The sequence below is a fragment of the Acanthochromis polyacanthus genome, chromosome 1, assembly GCF_021347895.1.
Source record: "Acanthochromis polyacanthus isolate Apoly-LR-REF ecotype Palm Island chromosome 1, KAUST_Apoly_ChrSc, whole genome shotgun sequence".
Classification (NCBI taxonomy): Eukaryota; Metazoa; Chordata; class Actinopteri; family Pomacentridae; genus Acanthochromis; species Acanthochromis polyacanthus.
In genome coordinates this window covers 54,677,162-54,696,082 of record NC_067113.1, presented here as the reverse complement: position 1 = coordinate 54,696,082, position 18,921 = coordinate 54,677,162, and the positions used below count along the sequence as shown (strand labels likewise).

General features: G+C 40.4%; 1 protein-coding gene across 6 annotated transcripts in view; it reads left to right on the top strand.

The window, feature by feature from the left end:
- The window catches only part of anks1b (ankyrin repeat and sterile alpha motif domain containing 1B), a 291,730-nt gene that overhangs the window by 109,539 nt on the left and 163,270 nt on the right, over window positions 1-18,921 (top strand). For all 6 annotated transcript variants that reach the window (XM_051957203.1, XM_051957205.1, XM_051957200.1 and 3 more), the window contains exons 6-9: window positions 5,762-5,837; window positions 8,765-8,866; window positions 15,184-15,306; window positions 16,302-16,489. In XM_051957203.1, coding sequence (XP_051813163.1) covers window positions 5,762-5,837; window positions 8,765-8,866; window positions 15,184-15,306; window positions 16,302-16,489 — 489 coding nt within the window. The remainder of the gene's footprint in view (window positions 1-5,761; window positions 5,838-8,764; window positions 8,867-15,183; window positions 15,307-16,301; window positions 16,490-18,921) is intronic.

Genomic DNA, 18,921 nt, shown 5'->3' with positions numbered 1-18,921 from the left:
TATAATGTGTTACATGTTCACCATCTTAGCTTCACATCAACATGCAAATATTTGCTAATTAGGTAGGTACACCTTAGGATGATGTGAATATCACTAGTTTTTCCAGGTAGTGATCCAAAGTTTTGGACAGTTGAATCACCAAAAATATTCCAATTCATTCTCATTGGACCATGAATGTCTGTAGCTGCGAGATTTAATTGGCGCTCATTGTAGTTGAGATATTTTACTGAGTCTGAATCAAGGAACAAGACTGTTCTGCTGAGAAGCTGAACAAACAATGTAAGAGTTTGCTAAGCTAACACAAGGCTAAACAAGTCCTACAATGTCATTATAGGAGGCTAATAGGACAACGCTTTTACGTAACCTAATTGTGTAGTTACTGTAAAGGCAAAGATGGAGGTGATGAATCCAAGACCATAGAAATTAACTTCTGTTGTTGCCAAAATATGATCTGACTGAATATTCATTTGCTACAAAGACATATGGCATAACAGATGCTGTGTTCTTCCTTTCCCAGGCTGTATATGTACAGTTTGTATACAGTATACAAAGCATGTAAAATGGCTTTTTGTTGTACAGTTGAACACTGATGAGGGTCTGCTACTGCAGGAAAACAAGTCAAAGCTCTTGACCCTCCACTCAGTGTCGTTTGCAAAATGTTGAAATCTGCTACAAACACTGCAAATGGAGGATGTAGTGCTCATTGACATCTATGTGTATTTGTGAGTATTTCATCCCTTGACAGAAGGAAACATCTTGACCTGTTGGATATGGGAGTCACTGTGGGGCTCTCACAGTGAGGAGTTGCATGACTCAGCGGCATTGCACCCGTCTTCTCTGCCTTCTGTCCTTGTTACAGGCTGTGCGTGTCTGTGTCTATTTGTGTGCTCTGATCTGAAGAGGAGAGCTGCGTTTCTCTACAGGGATTTGGCCACGGGCTCCATGTGTCTTGTGAAGATGAACACTACACGCCTTTGATTCGCCTCATCTTCTCCACTGTACAGAGAGCTGCAAATCTTTCTCTCTCCAACTAGTAATGATCAGCACTGCAACCCTTTCATATCTTAAATCTTCTCTGCAATCTAGCCTATACTCTTGTTCTGCGCTGTCTTTTTTGGCTGAAAATGATGCATAAAAATGATGCGTTCATTCTCCTTTCCTCTGTTGGCCTCCTACAGCCAGGCCTAATGTACTTATGATGATAATGTGACAGAACCTGTTGCACACCTGCTGATCTAAATTGACCTCTAAGTGGGTGCCCCGTTACCAACACATGTAGTCTGAAATGTGTTGATGCTGTTATTTTGGAACAGCCTTGAGCAAGGGTCCAATACTATTCGCCTATGATGAGTAAATGTCACTTAATGTCATTGATGTTTACACATTTATTGCTCGCTAATAACTAGCTTGAGGTCAAATTTTTGGGTGTTTTTGACTTCTGTGTTGCACATCTATACACCATCTCCAGGTTTTACATCAACTGAGAGAAATCCTTTTCCTTCTTTTGAAAAAACCAAATGTATAAATATGAAAAGAAGAAAAATTTCCGTGTGCAGTTGATGTTCAGCTGCATCATTGTTGTCTCTTGTTGTTTCTCTCTGTATTTTCTCAAAGCCCACACTGTCAGAACAAGGCCTAAAATGATTCCTTGAGTTATTGGATTACTACAATTCCTCGAGGCAAAATTCTCTGAATGGAAGCTTTTATTCCACTACATACTAGACCTCAGGGGCCTCATGTATAAAGCTTGCGTACGCACAAAACACTTTCTATGCAAAGGTTGTGATTTACGCCACTTTCTAGCCCTGTTTTGTGTACGCAAGCATCAAGGTTGGCGCACCGGTGCGCACATTCTCACGCCAAGTTTGTTTTTATAAATCACAACCTTTGCGTAGAAAGTGGCGTACACCACTTTCTAGCCCCGTTTTGTGCGTACGCAAGCTTTATAAATGAGGCCCCAGGTTTAACAGATCAGAGGGCTGAACTTCAAAGCAAGTTTGACATACTCAGGCTATCTTTGTGTCAGTTGGATCAACAAAACTAAAACCCCAGTCAGTTATTGGGTAAGAAGGTGGTTTTCAACTTTCTTTAATTCAGACTTTCTGCTTCAAATGTCAACACAAACAGGACCGTTTAATGCATTATTTGACTCATTTTCTGCACAAAATGAACCGATCGCGTGCAGCTGCTTCAGTCAACAGGTTGTTTTGATGGAGAACAATGAGTAACATAAAAACTTAAGATGGTATTAAGTTGCGACTGGAAATTATGTAATGTAAAAAACTGTTAAACGTGTGCAAGGTATTTATTTTACCGATCAATACAGCTGATTATAACAGCTGCGCAGTTCATAAATTCAAACATGATATTGTATTGAAGTGCATTTAGGTCTGACACTCTCATAATGAAGGGAATCTCTTTAATTTGTGGCCAAATCAAAGTGAAACTGTTACTGAATCTTCTCTGTAATAAATACTAATAAAGTGATCAGTTTTCTTATTTGTATTCTGTCAGCTGCAGTACCAGCAGTTTAAACGGACCAAATAAAAACATTATGCCATTTCTTCACCGCCAACTAAATACATGTGGAGTTCCCATGACTTTGAGTTTCAGTTGAATACCCCTGTACTATACTATGTGTAAAATACCCCTCTACTATGCTACATATTTACAACATCCCTGTACTTTACCATATATGTACAATACATTGCAGATTGCGGTCGTGTTCTGACATGACGGATGCTTCTGTTGCACAGCGTGCTCACTTCTGCTTTTGATCCCATAACGCACATGCCAAAGGCGGAATCGATTTATAGCCAGAATAATCAATAGAATATTTGATTACTAAAATAATCGATAGCTGCAGCCCTTGTCAGAACTATACTCTATGGACAATAAAGCAGAGAGGGTGCTGTGGGTGTCTCGCAGATGGCCTCCTTGCAAGCTGTCAGGAGTGAAAAGCAAAATGTGTGAGAGAGGGAGAGAGAATGATGATACAGGTCAGTAATTGGAGTCAAGCCATATAGGTCTGTCTGAGTGTGAATGAATAATTTATATCAGCAGTACAGTCCTTTTTTTTTTTTTTCTTTTTTTTTTTTTTCTCTTTTTATGTCACTCTCTCACATTTCCTGCCACACACGTACAAACACACACACACGTTGCTCCTCTGGGAAGTCCCTATGAAGGAGTGTATGACTGGATGGACATGTAGCCAGCTCCGGGCAAAAGTTTAGTACAAACAAACTTGTACAGAAACACACTACACTGCCTTTTCCAAAACTGTTTGCACAGACATTGTAGCAGCACGTTTAGCTTACATTTAAATGTTCATTCAGGTGCAGTATTTAGCATTCACTTGTTTTTTTTTTTTAAGTCCTCAGACTGTAGTAACACTTGTAAAACCGAGAAAAATAACCTTGAAGCCTAAAAATACGCCAGTGTACCTTTCACCTGGACTTTTGCGCTGATGGTGCAGACAGCTGTGTGAGAGTGATGACTCAAAAAACACAACTGAAACACTTTCAGTATATGCAAAGGTGAAAGTGGACTTAAATGTTCACACACTCATCCCGTCAGTCCCTCATCAACACTGACCGCCACATCTGGTTTTCAATTCCAGGAAGCTGTTAGAGTGAGAACGCTTCCTCGTTTCCCTGTGACATCACTCCATAATCGCCATGGGAAACAGGACAGGAAGTGGTATAGGAGGTTTAGGAGGGCAAGTTGTATCAGAACAAGGGGTGGATCTCTTCCTCTGCTCCCACCTCCTCTCACATGCATGAGGATCGGTTCTGCAGGCTGGACCTCCACAGTCTGATATACCGACTGAAGCTATGAATGCACCGTCTCCTCTGTTTTCCCTCTGGATTTACACCTGCAGTATCTTTCTGGATCATTAACCTTTGACCTTTTGAGGGCATTGGAAGTGCTGCATCTGGCTTATAGCTCAATTTCACATCAATCTCCTCTCTGCGGTGATGACACTTTTGTTTCGGAGGAAACCGAGACTAAAGTAAGTTTAGTATTCCCTGCAGAGGATGGGCACACTGATCTGACGCAGCGTCGTGTTGAGTTGAATTTCCTGGCAGCGCGTATAAGCAGACCTGGCTGCCATCCAAATAATTTGTCTTCATTAAGGCTGGGAGGTTTGTTCAGTGCAGATTTTCATCTGTGGTGTCAGGAAGCCAACCATGAAGGATGCAACGTATTCAGCATACGTGTGCTGCTGCGTCTGTGAGTGTGTCCTTATGGCTGCAGATTTACATAAGTGTGTGTGTGTCTAGTCTTTACTTTCCCAGATGGGTATCCTTGCTTCCAGCAAGGTGTACAGGGTTGTATGTTCAGTATGAAGTTGAGATGTATAGAAACATAATGTTGTGGAACAGTAAGTGCGTTAGATGTGAAAGTAGATTTATTTGTACCAGTGTAACATTCAGTGCCATATACAGTCGACAACTCTGAGTTACTTAGTCATGACCTCTGACCTTGAACACATGGAAAAACTTAACTGTATGAGCTATGTCTTATGTTTAGTCATTTGTAGTGTTGTCCAAATGAAATATATTTACACTCAGAGAAGAGCATTAATAGCTACAGCTGTTCTCTGCTGACAGCTGCTCATCTCCTGGCATGTGTTAGTGTTTGAAAATCCCTGCATTAGCATGAGCTCCAGGTAGCTAGCAAAACCAGACAGTCGCTAGAGAACTTTTTCTCAACTCTGCTGCAGAGTTCAACACCACTGCTGCAGTTAGACTGCTGGGAGATGCACTCAATTTATGCGACAGTCACAGGCTGTCAACAAACACAGAAAAAACAAGAAAATACGTCTGACGTGTACGTCTTCTGGTTTATCAGTAAATGTGTTTTTATTGGATTAAATTATTAATGGCAATGAGTTACCAGTTAATCATGAGCTTTGCTGGTTCACATTCATGTTTACTTGCTTGTAATGCATTTTATAAACATGGATACACCTGCAAAGAAAAATAATTACCTAGTTACCTGTACTATTAATACAAAGTTATATTTAACTTTGTATTAATAATTCTGGCACACAGTAGAATACAAAGACGTTGCCAAAAACGGCAAACATTACACAAACAAAAGATGTATCTATATGTGACTAGGAACCTAAAGCAGTAACGTAAACACAAATTGCATTTAATCTTTCTAGAAAAGTTCTTCATAGCATCAGGATATCAGACTTAGCATCAGCTGTACAAACATAATTCTACCCTCCCTGTCACCCCACGCTGAGTGATTAAACAGCTTATTTTTGTCTCATTGTGGGTCTTTGTGTCCTCGTCAGTGTAATCGTTTCTCTTGTCAATGCTGATCCAAGATGAGGCTCTTACTATGGCCCTCCGTATGTTAGTTTCCATGAGTTGCATCATATCTGTAATATGCCCATTAGTAGGACTAGTGGCTGATAGCGGCCAGCGCAGGGTGAAGGGAAGCTAGGATATTTCCACAATGGCTCCTGCTGCTTGTGTAATGGCTTGAAATCAGTGTGGCCTCACGCTGTTTGCAGGCGAGGCAATGTGACTTCTTTTTAATCTCGCTGAATCTCTTTCATTTGACAGTCAGGGCAAAAGAGAGATTGTATCAAATCAAAAATATTGTCATTTTTGCTCCCTTTTAATCCCTGTGCCTTTTTTGTAATGTCTTTCGTGCTTTCAATCCACTTACGGTTTTGATGTCTATTTTCAGTTGTTAAAGTGATGGTATATTAACACACACATGCTCTTTCCATCTCTTGTAGACAGAGAATGGCAGTGCCCTCCATGAGGCAGCTCTCTTTGGGAAGATGGATGTAGTTCGCCTTCTGCTTGACTCAGGTGGGTCTATAAATATATCCTTGCAAAACTGAAACTGCCTGTGCTTGCTTGTGTGTGTTTCCCTTGTTTCCCCCTTTTATTTAAACCTGCAGCTAGAAGCTCCACATGTTTTGCTTTGCTTTTTTCCCCTCAGATTGTGGGTTGAATTTGCCCTCAGGTGAACTGCAGGCATCTGTCTGCTACATTCCTTCACACTGTCAGAAAATCCTGGACTCTGAGCTTCAGTGTAGTTTTGACCGGTTTCCTCGTCAGACCGATCAGGAGGATATGTGCTATTTTGAAGATGTCAAAGCCAGTGTGACAGCTGGGTCAGAGGTTATGTTTATAGGTGATGGCCAGAAGTGACTCCTGAGGGCAGCAGCTCCTGTCTGACTAGTGACGCATGACTCTTATATAAACAGATTATCATAAAAGAGAAACAAAACACTAAACTTATAGCACACGATCATGTAGAAGAACAAAAAAGTGCTGTAACTAGCCAACAATCTGGATGTTGTTGTCCTTTGATACCGCTGCCACCCCCTCCCCACCCACTTTCCTCCAGCAGTTCCTGTTTCCTGCAGGACTTCCTCTGAGCGGCCATGTTCTCGGCCTCGATTTTATTAATGTCCTGGATCAGCACAGGACTGAGCTGGCTTTATTCACTAAACTTTAGCCCTACGCAGCGCAAACACTGGGTGTATTTGTGCAGCGTGGAAGGCAGAGAGTTGCTGTAGGGATGCAAGATGGACAGCCAGGATTTCATTGTCAAATCTGAACTATGCAGGGAAACAGCTTTGTCATCTTAATGCTTTCATGCCGGCATAAAGATGGTTTGTTTTGGGTTGTGCGTACATCCGTAACATTCTTGTGAACACAATATGTCTTTAATACCTGCAGGGAATTTGGCACAAGCACTCACTTGAAGTCAAGGATGAACTGATTAAAATAAATGTGATTGTCCATGGTCACCTTTGTGACCTCTCAAAACACAATTTTGCCCAAATTAATGCAATAATCATGTCAAAGTTTTGCATCAATGTTTGATAGGATAAGATGATGATATTCTGACATTTTGTTTCCAAAAGTTTGGAGGTCAAATCTAGATAGACATTATTGTAAAATCTGCAACTTGATAGTTTAGTGATGGCATGCCAACATGAGCTAGGGATTTTATTTTTGATTCAAAGCTCATTGTTTAAGACAGAAACTGTTCAGAACAGAGCATTTTAACTCTGTTTTTTCTGATATATCGCGTTGTTTTCATAAGCAAACAGAATTTGCTCAGTTATCATGAGAAGATGATTTTGATATGCACGTTGAGCAGCTGTTATGATTTAAACCATAGCATTTCACTACTGTGTCTAAGTATAGAAAACAAAAAAGTGACTTCCCAACTTACTTGTTTGCCTGTAACAGCCTGTGGACAGATTTGTCTTGGACACACATTTTCACTCCTGAATGCCTTGCTTCAGTGCCTCTCTTCTGCACCTGTACAGGGCCAATAGTATGCAACGCTAACAAACATTAGCTTATAAATGGAGTCCTCTAACACCTGGCTCACAGCACAGACTCCAGCACAAACTCTACATAAAAATTACCAAAAAGTTTTATCTAGTGATGCCCCATGTCCAAACTACTCTGTGACTGAAGGTGGGGAAAAACTGGCTAAGTGAGGGCAGGGCATTTAGAAACATGGCATTGTTCAAACTATAGTCTCACAATGCCAGACCTGTTGCCACAATTTGTTTTAGCTCTATGCCTGTGCTCCAGGGTCTATTGTCTAAAATAAGTGTTTATAGTGAAATTATAATGACTTTAGTGACCTCAGCTATCAACATAAATCAGTCCCAGTCATACCGGTTTATGCCCACATTGCTTGCTTTTTCCTATCTACAGAGGGCTACCACTCTGGCAAAAATGCTTATTTGCTTTTTTTATACAGCCAGAGGTTCACACAGCCGTATCCTGATGTCAGACATATAGACAAGGGTTTTTGTGTCAAACTATTTCTTGACTGGTTTGGAAGTAGTAAACTCTTCAAGTCCCCTAAACTTGCCTGACAACTGCTCCTTGACAAAACAATACAAAACGGCCATAAAATGTCAACCATCTTATGTATAAAGCACATTAAGAATGTTTGTGAGTGAGCTTTACAGCTTCTGGTGTGTGGATTTTTTCACATTTTGACAGACTAGCTGTTTTATCCTGTTCCCTCTCTTTATGCTATGCTAATCTTATGGCTGGTAGCTTTAAGTTCATATTTACTGAAGAGACATAAAAGTGGTATCCATTCTTTCATCTAACTCTGTTTAATTAAATACACATAGATGTACAGTTCCTTTAAACTTCAACCACCACAGTTTAGTCATTGTATTTGTTGTTTTTGCTTAGACAATAATATAAAAAAAACAATGCACAAAAAAAATCTGTAAATAAAAACTAGGAAAGAGCAGTGAAATGTGCAAGTTTAACAAGAAAAAGGAAAACACTGAGCACAAATCGGGTTTAAAGGTGCTCTCTCTTGGTTCTTATTCATTTTTCTTTGAGCCATATCTGATGTAGCCCAGCAGAGTGATTGGAATTACATTTATTTTCATTCTGAACTGGATCCAGGAACACAGGAAGGAATTAATCAGGCAGCACTTCGGTGAGAACTTAGAGGGATGAAAGAAAATATCTGAGAATCCTTTGATAACTGACATCTGCACAGTAATGAGTTTGTCTGTTTTATGCACATGTCTTTGTGTGTGGTCTTGTGCTTGCCATTGTCTGGAACTGTGACTTGGCATTGTACAGCCGTGTGTTTCTATAAGAGTAAGCTTCTTTTTATGTACAAGTTTTGGAAGGCTTCAACTAATTTGACGAGAAGTAAAGGGTGTTCTGACAATCGCCCCGCTGTTTATGTGCATCGAAGCTTATTTTGCGTGTTTGTCTGCACGTTTCAGGGATTGACACCAATCTGAGAGACATCCAGGGGAGAACAGCTCTGGAGATCCTGAGAGAACATCCTGCACCGAAATCCCAACAGATCACTGCTCTTATTCAGGGTAAGAGACACATGCACACTCCTAATTTAGATTTAAATGAGTCTAACATGAGAAATTAGGTCATTGCAGGTTAAAAAAATGGACTACTGATATATAGTAAATGTAATACAGCATACCAATAACAATACAATATTCACTTTTTAACAGGTTATTTAATGTATTGATTAACATCTTTTAAATACAGTCTACACTAGAGCTCTAACACACGTGACTTTACTGGTTTATTCTGTGAATTGATGGATTTCTGCTATGAGTATTTTCTATTCACTCTGGCTTGTGTGGTTTGGCTGTTGGTGACATTTAAGGGGGAATTTGGTGAATGGTGCAGATGTTCTGACCCACATTTTATAGGATTACAGTAGAGACTTTAACACTGGCTGTGAAATCTTGTTTTCCAGGAAGTTTATTTTCGATGGGGAAACAATGGGAGCTTCTGTATGTGTTTGGTTGCTGCTATATGTTTGGTTGCTGCAAGCGGACTGTTGATGTTAGCCTTGATATTCCCACAGTACAGTCTTCTTCCCATTCATTGTCTTACTGACTGAGCTGGATCTTGATAGATGGTTTTCAATGGGCCTCTGTAAGTTTGCGACAAAAACGGAGCAGCAGATTGTTTTGTTGAAGCATTTAATGTTCGTGGGTAAATGAGGTTTTATGATGAGGAATGTTTGATATATGCTGTACATGGATTTGGTTAAGCATATATTTTGTTACAGTGTTTGTGATAAGATATTCAGGAATCTGCACAGTGATAGAAAACAGCAGCAGTGAACCCTGTCTACGTTCTTGTACATGTTGCGCTATTTACTGTTAAAATGTGTCAGGGCCAAGATCCTCACATTGGACTCCACTGCCTTGCTACATATTATATTTGGGTTAAACAGTTTGAACAGCACCATTTACATCCAAATATACAGAATCTGTTCAAATGTGCATTGATTAGATTCATAACACTGAAACTGTGCTTTGCTTGTGGACGTGCTTGATGAACATGAGCTTATTCACACTTGAAGACCAGGGCCCTCATTTATAAAGCTTGCGTACGCACAAAACAGGGCTAGAAAAGGTTGTGATTTATAAAAACAAACTTGGCGTGAGAATGTGCGCACCGGTTCGCCAACGTTGATTCTTGATGCTTGCTTACGCACAAAACGGGGCGTAAATCACAAACTTTGCGTAGAAAGTGGCGTACGCTGTGTTCGTTGTGATTTCTAAAACCAACTTGGCGTGAGAATGTGCGCACCGGTGCGCCAGCTTTGATGCTTGCTTAAGCACGTTTTGGAGACAGAGGGAACGGCAGTGCCGGAGGGTGAAGTGGTGAATTGAAACCAGACTGATCTCAAACCTTTATTGTTATCACATATTAGACTTATAGAGCCGGATAATCATAAACCCTCATTGTTGTAGATGTTCATATAGTGCGTCATTCGGCCGACAACTGTATTTGCAGAACTATGTTCATATATCAACAGGGGCGGATTGAACATTATTTCATTCGGTCGTTTGACCGAAGGGCCGGTCCACATCTGGGGCCTGTGCGGTGATCTTTATTAAATAATTTTGTTTACTAATCACCCGGCTCCCGTACGGCTCATCGGGGAAAGCAGAATACCCATTTGCAGGGGTGGTCTCCGACTCAGTGGCCCGGCTTCGATTCCTGCCCGCGGCACTTTTATGTATGTCTTTCCCCTACTCTTCTCCCCATTTCCTGTCACTCTTCACTGCAGCTATCACAGTAAAAAGGCAAAAAAAAAAGTAAAGAATTTTGTTTATTTATCCATATGCGGCCGAATGGGATGAGCGTCCAACCATTAATCAGCCCTCTACAGGCACGCAGGCCCACATGCTTCACACCACAACCCCCGAGTGAAAATGAATTTGTCTATGTGAACCGAAAAAATGTACATTCGATCAGTTTACAAATTATTTGTACATCGGACAAATTTAGTGGCAGGGTGGCCTGGGTCAACACATGATTCATTCATCCTGACGCACAGCAGTGAAAAGACTGCCGGCCGGCGCTGCGTAAAATGCCGTGGATCAGCAGCTTATTTATATACAGATACATTCATGAGTTACTTTGCATTGACCATTCATGGTAAAATGTGGGTGTGTTGTGGGCGGAATGTGAGGTGGATCCACCTGTGCAGTCTTCCAGCTGGTGTCTGATTTATCAAGAAATTGCATGCAGCTGTGCTTACGCAAAGTTTTATAAATCAGGGGTGAAGGGCATACGCCCTTTTCGTATTATAGGCGTACGCAAACTTTAGTATGAATCCTACGCAATGTTTTATAAATGAGGCCCCTGGGCATTAAAGTAGCCTATTAACATATTTGGAGAGACACTCATGACTTCAGAGGTTTAAACTATTCATGTGGTCTACTCAAATGAAGGTTATATCCTAATGCAAAACATCATAAATAACAGTGCAGAAAATAAACAAAAGATTTTAGAAACCAACTGTGGTATAAAATCCAAAGTAAACAGACTTAAGTTTCTCAAGTTCATGTTACACTAATAGGAAGGACGTTTTTGTAGTTTATCATGTGTATAGAAATGGAAAAATTGTCTTTGCTACAAAAACACCACAGTTGTCCACAACTGTTAGTCCAAAGCCCAAAGGTTTACTGAACATGAGAGAGAAAAGAATTATTAGTATTAGAAGCTTTTTTTTTAAAAAATAATACTCTCAAATTCTTTATCTTTCTGTCAGATGACTAAAATTACATGTGCATATTAAGATAATGAGTGCTAGCAGACAGCCAGACTCTTTCCATGATGCTACTTAAAATTTTACCACCTAATTAACTGTATTTAACCAGTAAAGTCACAAATTCATAGCTGCACGATGTCAGGCTATTTCAAAAACATTTCAAAAGAAAAGTAAGTCTGATTTCCTGTGTTTTCACTCTCCTCCACCTGCGATTAAAATGCCTGTTTTTGTTTTCATTCTCACTGCAGCGTGTTTTGTGTGTGACCAGTGATTGTTAGTGTGAGTTTGTGCCGCAGTCCCTGGGGACCCAAAAATTCTCCATGTTGCACCTTCTAAAGACAGTGTTGTCCTGAGGTGATTATGAGGTTCAGTTTGAACGCTGTAATCTGAGGCTTGGAGGCTTTCTCCATCTGTCATTGTGTAATCTGTGGGTGTATGTTAGGCATGTAGTTACAGATGATTTAAAGAGAATGAGATAAAGGCAGACATAAATGGAGGGATAGAGGGATGACTGGAATAAGTCAGAGCCAAAATTAACCGCAAATCAGTCTTAACTAGGAGGCAGAGATAGAAGGGGAACGGAGACATGAGTCTCAGGAATGTAACAAATTGGCCACAGTTAGAAAATAACAGACATAAAACTGACATTAAACCAGGCAAAACAGTGTGATGCAAAGGGCAGAGCAATTTAGATGTAATCGATCATTTTAGCCTGTCATTTCATATTTAGTGCTACAAAAATCAATACAAAAAAAGATATACAGATAACATAGAAGAGGACAATTATGTGCATGCGTCCTGTGTTTTAGTAGTTTCCTCCCTTTATTACGCCTTGCATAGTTTTAAGCTACTCAAAGCAATATTTTTGTTATGAAAAGATCAAGTGATGGTGTGTGAAGGGAAACTGGTTTGCTATCAGTGAATAACCTACCGAGTGCTGTCTCTTGATTTTTCTCTCTGCTCTGTGAAGGATTCCTGCATGTTGTGGTTCAGTTTTATGGCTCTCATCAACCAGCAGACGGACAAAGTTAGCAGCAAGCTGGCGAATGTTGTGGAGCATTTAGCAGCTGAACAACCAGTGGAGATATGAGGAGACCTGAATGGGTAAATGTAAAATGAATAGTCTCAATTTAAAATTAATTCATTTAATTCTTTAGGTGGCCAGGAACCTGTTTCCAAATGAATGGTAACATTGGTCCATATGTGTTAAATGCTTCCTAACACGTTACCTAAGGTCTCTGGGGGTGTCTCTGTGGTGTTTGAAAGCAGAATGTTGGCAGCAGATTCTTTAGGTCCTGTGAGTCTTGTGGTGAGGCTTCTGTGGATCTGGCTTTTTTCAAGATTTAAAGGCAGAGTCAACGCCTTGCACTCTTTGTCGTGTTCCTTGAGCCGTTCCTGAGGACTCTTTCTGGTGTGATTAGGTGCATTGTCCTGCTGGGGAAGCTGCTGGGGTTGGAAAGCAGCATTTACATAGAGGGGTGTATTTGGTCTGCACAATGCTTAAGCACATTCAAGCTTTCTGCATTTGTGTGTACACATGACATACATTTTGTTATCCATATTAGTCTGTGAGGGACTGTCCTCACTGCATGTGACCCAGGACAACAAATGTTTAAAAGACTTTGTTGTGAGGAGGGACTGTACAAACATCCACACCTTTGTAATTCCTCAGTAGCAGATGTAAATTAAGTGATCACTGCTGGACTCTGGTTCTTTGATTTGTAAATGCTTTCCATCAAGTGAGACCAAACAGTAACAATGTCCAAATTTTGTAAAGATCCCATGCTATGACTGCCCACTCTCCACCGCTGGAACAATTGCAGCTCTAACTGCTAGATTCTGCTAAAATGAAAAAAAGAAACGGCCTCTAGAGCCCCCCTTTGTTTTTCTGTGTTTGACATGAGGGCCAGTGTGACCCATACGTATTGTAGTTGGGGGGGGGAAAAAACTGCATACACATCTGCTGTTTGCTTTCTCCATTGGGTTGCAAAGTATCAAAGTAACATCCACATGAATGCCTGGAGCCAAGGATTCTCAGCAGAACGATGCATTCTAAAGAGATATTCAAGATTAATTTTACCTGTCAGTAGATTTAATATTGTTGGTGTATTTTGTATTAGTTTCTTTATTAAAGCTCCATGATGGATGAAAGCCAGATACTGAATCACATTTATAGCAGTATTATTTCAAGTAGATGGTCATCACACCTTTCCCCACAACTCAGCTTTATATATTTGGTATCTTTGTAAGTTTTTGGGAGTCCATTTAAATTTAAACAGAAGTTCCATGAGCTGGACTCAAGCGTGGACACACAGGACTGTAGAGTGAGTCATCAGGTGGATCAGTGGGGTTGAAGATGTTAATCCTGCTGTCTAGACTTAATTAAGCATCCTCTAAATTCTGCTGTTCACATCCCGAGCTGTGCAACTAAAAAGACCTTTTCGCATTTTAAATGTCACAAATCCACATCGTAGTAGATACCCGCTGGGGATGTATAATAGTGGCCTCCAAAATCTGGTCTCACTGAACCAGAGATGGAAACAGAAATCTGGACTAGGGCATAAATGGGAGACTGAATTTGTGTGAGAGAAAGAAGGAAAGAGGGAGAGAGAGGACACAGCTGTGACTTGGTGAAAAGATCAGCTGCATGCCATTTCCTGTTGGAGAGGAGATGGAGAAGGACACACACGAACACACAAAGAGCAAAAGACCTGTCATTTACTCAATTGTACCAGCTGAGAGGCTTTCTGGATGCCACAGGCACCTCGTTATGAATAGATTCTCATTTGATTTGCAACGCACAATTCATCCTACTGTTCAAATTAAGAGTTCACTTTCACTGCCCAGAAGCAACTGGTTGTGTGCTACGATGCTGTACAGTAGTTTAGCTGTAACGTGGGGTATGTCTTTGCAGTTCACAGGGAATCAACGGATAAAACGGAAAAAATCTGTCAAAGCATTTTAATATTTCCTTTTTGGAGTCTCATACGAATTATAACACTCATTACAAATGTATGCAAATATGACTGATAATTATTGAGGTGCATGCCAGTACTCATAGTAATACACACCTACACTTTGCTGACATGAACAGGCTTTCTCATTAGAACTCCTAATTTGACTGTGTAAGCATGTTTGGGTGCTTTTTGGCTGCTAATGCATCACTTATGCAAGTTTATTATCCAGTCTTGTGCTTAGTTTCTGCCCCCACACCTGAACCTGCTTTCTCTCCTCCTCTTCCTCTTTCTGTGTTTCTTTTCCCACATAATGCTCTCTCTTTTGCTTTTATGAACAGCAGAGTGCTTTATTAGTAGGAGCCGTGAAGTGAATTTGCGGTGCAGGGAGAAGTGCGAATTGAATGCAGCACAAGCTGTTTACCATGCTGATGGCCGTGCTATTCTATTGATCTGGTAAAACGCCTCTGAGATGCTTCTCCTGTGCTGCCCTTCCTCCTCCATCACGTTCTCTTTAAAACTCCTCTTGCCATCTCTGCATTTCTCCTCGTTCTGTCCATTTCCCACAACATACATCCATTTATGCCCTCAATCCTCCTTGTCTTTCACCTTTTCTTACTGTCATCTTCTTATATTTGTGTCTCTTTAGACTACATGATGGACGAGATGGAGAGGCGGAGTATCATAGAAGAGCCTGTCCGCAAGTGTCCAGTCCCTGCACCTCGAACTTCTGTCTCTTCACCTGCTGCCTCCCCGTCCCTCAGACACAAGAGTGAGTACACATACACTCATGTAACAAGCACAAAAACTGCTTTATATTTGGATTCCAGGTGACTAAAGACACATTTGAGGGTTTCCTGACCAGAAATGATTCAACCCTCATGGAAAAAAACTAAAATCAGACAGAAACCTGCAGTAGAGTTCTGAAATAAGACCCCATACTGAAAAAAATACATTTTGCATGAACTTTAATGCACATTTAAAAATGTGCCTCAACATCTCAAAAGGAATCTGCTTAAAAAATTAATTCATCTAAGTGAAGGAAATATCATGTAACTCAGCAGCTTCCTTTCACCCAAAAAAATGCAAGTGCAGTTTTGTACATTTTTGTGTTTTCACTAAAAATGTCCCTCTGAACTTGATTTGAAGTATTGTTTACTTATTATAACATGTGTAAACAATGCTATATTAGGCCATCCATGGAGAGCAGCTCCTTCAGTGGAGAATTACATGTACTGCCACGCCATACGCCCTGCGTTTATCCTGTACAGCACTGCCCCCTGTGTAATGAATATGATCTTGCAACAAGCTGCTTCCTGCTGATCCACTCTCCTCTCAATGACTGTCAGCAGATACCATAATTACCTTGATTACCTCAGAGACTCTTGGAGGGAGGCGAGAGAACGTGATTAGCACAGTTTGGTCTGCGACACTGGCCTAAATGCGACACATCAGTATTGCAAGAGGGAGACGGAGAAGGAGTTTTGCAGCCATTAGTTCTGTCTCTGCTTTTTGACAAATGTTTAAGAGAGACTGAATAAATGAGCCCAATTTTTTTGTAGCTTCATCTGTACTCTACATTCTGCTAACAGTCAAAAAATCAAAACGTGCATTTTATGGTAATTTTTGATGAATGGCCGCTTGATTTCATCAGTTATAAAAGGCTATTTCATCACTTTTGTACAAGTTGTGATAGGATCTGGTGAAACTATGAGGGATGTTTGATATTTCTTTATACCCCCTCTCCCTCCTCCTCATTCTCCCCAGATGACGCTGTGACAAGCGAGCTGTCCAAACTGCTCCACGAGATTAAAAAGTGCCGTGATAGAGACTACTCCTTTGAGGAGCTCTGCCACACCATCTCCTCCCACTCCATGGACAGCTTTGGCAGCGGGCGGCTGTCTGACGAGGAGCGCCCAGATCGACCCAACGGCACCCTGACTCGAATCAGCAAGGTACTTTGCTTTGTTATGACAGAGGCTTGATGTTTTTGAAATAATTCATGGGTTACTTTCTCTTCTGGGTCTGCTGCTGTGCTCAGTTTCTCCTTGTAATATGACATACTGTCCAGCAAAGACAGGAAGCTGCACTGAGAGCCAAAAGTTAAATGTTTCAGTAAAAAAGTAAAGAAAGTGATTCTTTGCAAAAAAGAAGGTTCAAGAGTTCAGATAATCACTCAATTGTTGAGTTCCTTCAACAAGCAGAATTGTCTAAATTTCACTCGTTTCAGTCTCTTGAATGTGAGCATTTTCTGCATTTACCATTTTTCACTTGTCTTTGGATTTTTAACCACAGGTTAAAACAAGAAATTTCACCATGTCTCTTTGGTTGAACAGCTGCAATTCCTCTGCATAATAACTGACGTCAATATTTCTGTAATAATTCAGTATAGCAAGTGTTTTTCTTCAGTACTACTTCATAGTTCCTGCGTCGTCACATCAGTCATTTCTATGTTCAATCACTGGTCAGCTGCAGTCAGTACTACTGTTTTAGGAAAGGCAGCAGCAGTAGATTCAAAGTCTGTTGGGTGTAAATTATCACAGAACAAAATGATGGTTTGTACACAATGCAGAGTTTGGATGGCTTACCACAGCAGTACGGTGTTTTACACAACCTCCTGAAGCAAACACACACAGATATTAAGCGTGGAGCCACTTTACATCTAATTTGCCAGTGTCCTACTCAGTAAACTCGCATATACTGTGTTTTAATTCCCAGTGAAGCTGATTTCATTGACTGTTTCTGTTTCCTTAGTCAGACTATGGAATGTGTATGAAATGGTGACTGAAACATGTCAGCCAGCAGTCACTTCCACGCTGCTGCTCTTCCCTGCTAAGATCCTGATTTTACAACCACGATGCTGTCTGACAGACTCACTATAGAGTTAAATTAAAAACATGGTTATGAATGTACTTTCATAGAATTAAAAGCTACAAAAGTCAGTGAAGAATTACACAATAAGGAAAGATTTGCATTAACTGGTCTGTCTGTAAGATATCCACTGTCTATTTTGCACTATGTTTAACATACAAACAGAATTTATTTACATTATTAAAATGTGTTTCTTTCAAAGTTGTGCTACTGATTTATATAACAAAACCTCTTTTTAATCCTTTTTTTAATAATTGAGTCTTCGGTTTATCACCACAGTTGTCCGCTTAAGTATGTGAAGCCTGCTGCATTATACAGTGGCATAGAGTTTGCCAAAAATAAAATTAAATATGTTTAATCACCTAATCTTTAGAAAAAAATGTCATTGGGGCAGCCCTGCTCTTTGGTCTCTCTTTAGTGAAATTAGTTTAGATGGTACTGCAATAAAATAATTGTGTGTTCCAGAAATTTTCACAATAATTTAGAAACTCAAAGCTAGACATTTTTATAAAACCAACACATTAAAGTTGCTGTAATGCAGCTCTAGCTAATACAGATAATGCATCTAAAATAAACGTACAAAAACAGCTAAATCCTTTTGTGTGATCTTTGAACCTGCAGATATAAAAGCAGTTCTCATACATTAGAAGTTTTATCACACCACAAAGGGTCCAGATGTGCTGTGGTTCATTATGTGTGCAAGGGAATGTTCCTTGCTTTATTTGTTGCATGCAATTCTTCCATTTTGACCATAGAGGGCAGTATCAGACTGATGCTAAGGGAAATGGCATGCCCAGTTGAGTCGTTGCTTGTTGTTACAGAAACACACCTTCTGTGTGTTTGTTTAGAATTGTAATTATTATTTGTTCTCAAACAGCTGTTCAGAGCCTGCAGACAATTTCTCTTGATGTTTATTCTCTCATATTTGGTGTCTTTATAAAGTGAAATATTGTTAGTAGCATCCAATTCCTTTCTCCACACTCTCTGTCACACAGACAGAAGAAAACTGATTACACCGTAATGGTTTGAAGTCCAGTTTAGGGGGTAAAGGGCAGATTATTATCAGTATTAACTGACCAGAAAATCACAGCTGCAGTTTATTTCTAACAGCCAGCACAGTCTGACGAAGAGACTGATTTATTTATTTATTTTCACTTCCATTGGCTAGGAAATAAGAATCTGAGGTCATCTGTCACATTGACCCCCCCCCCACCTGAGCCCTTAGACCACACACACAAACACACCCTCACAACGAAGCGTCCAAAGAAATGCAACCGTCTGCACATCCTGCCTGCTTATTATGACACGTCTGCTTCTATTTTTCTTGCCATTACTCTCCCTTTCGCTCAGCTGCAGTCACACATGCGCACACACCTCAACGAAAGATATTGTGACACTGATCAATAGCTCATCATTTCTTCCATTTCTGTAATAAGCTGGAGATGAGCAAAGGCATGTTTACATACAGTGCAGCGGGCGCTCGGACCTCCTGCCGAGTCTTACACCGACGTGAACG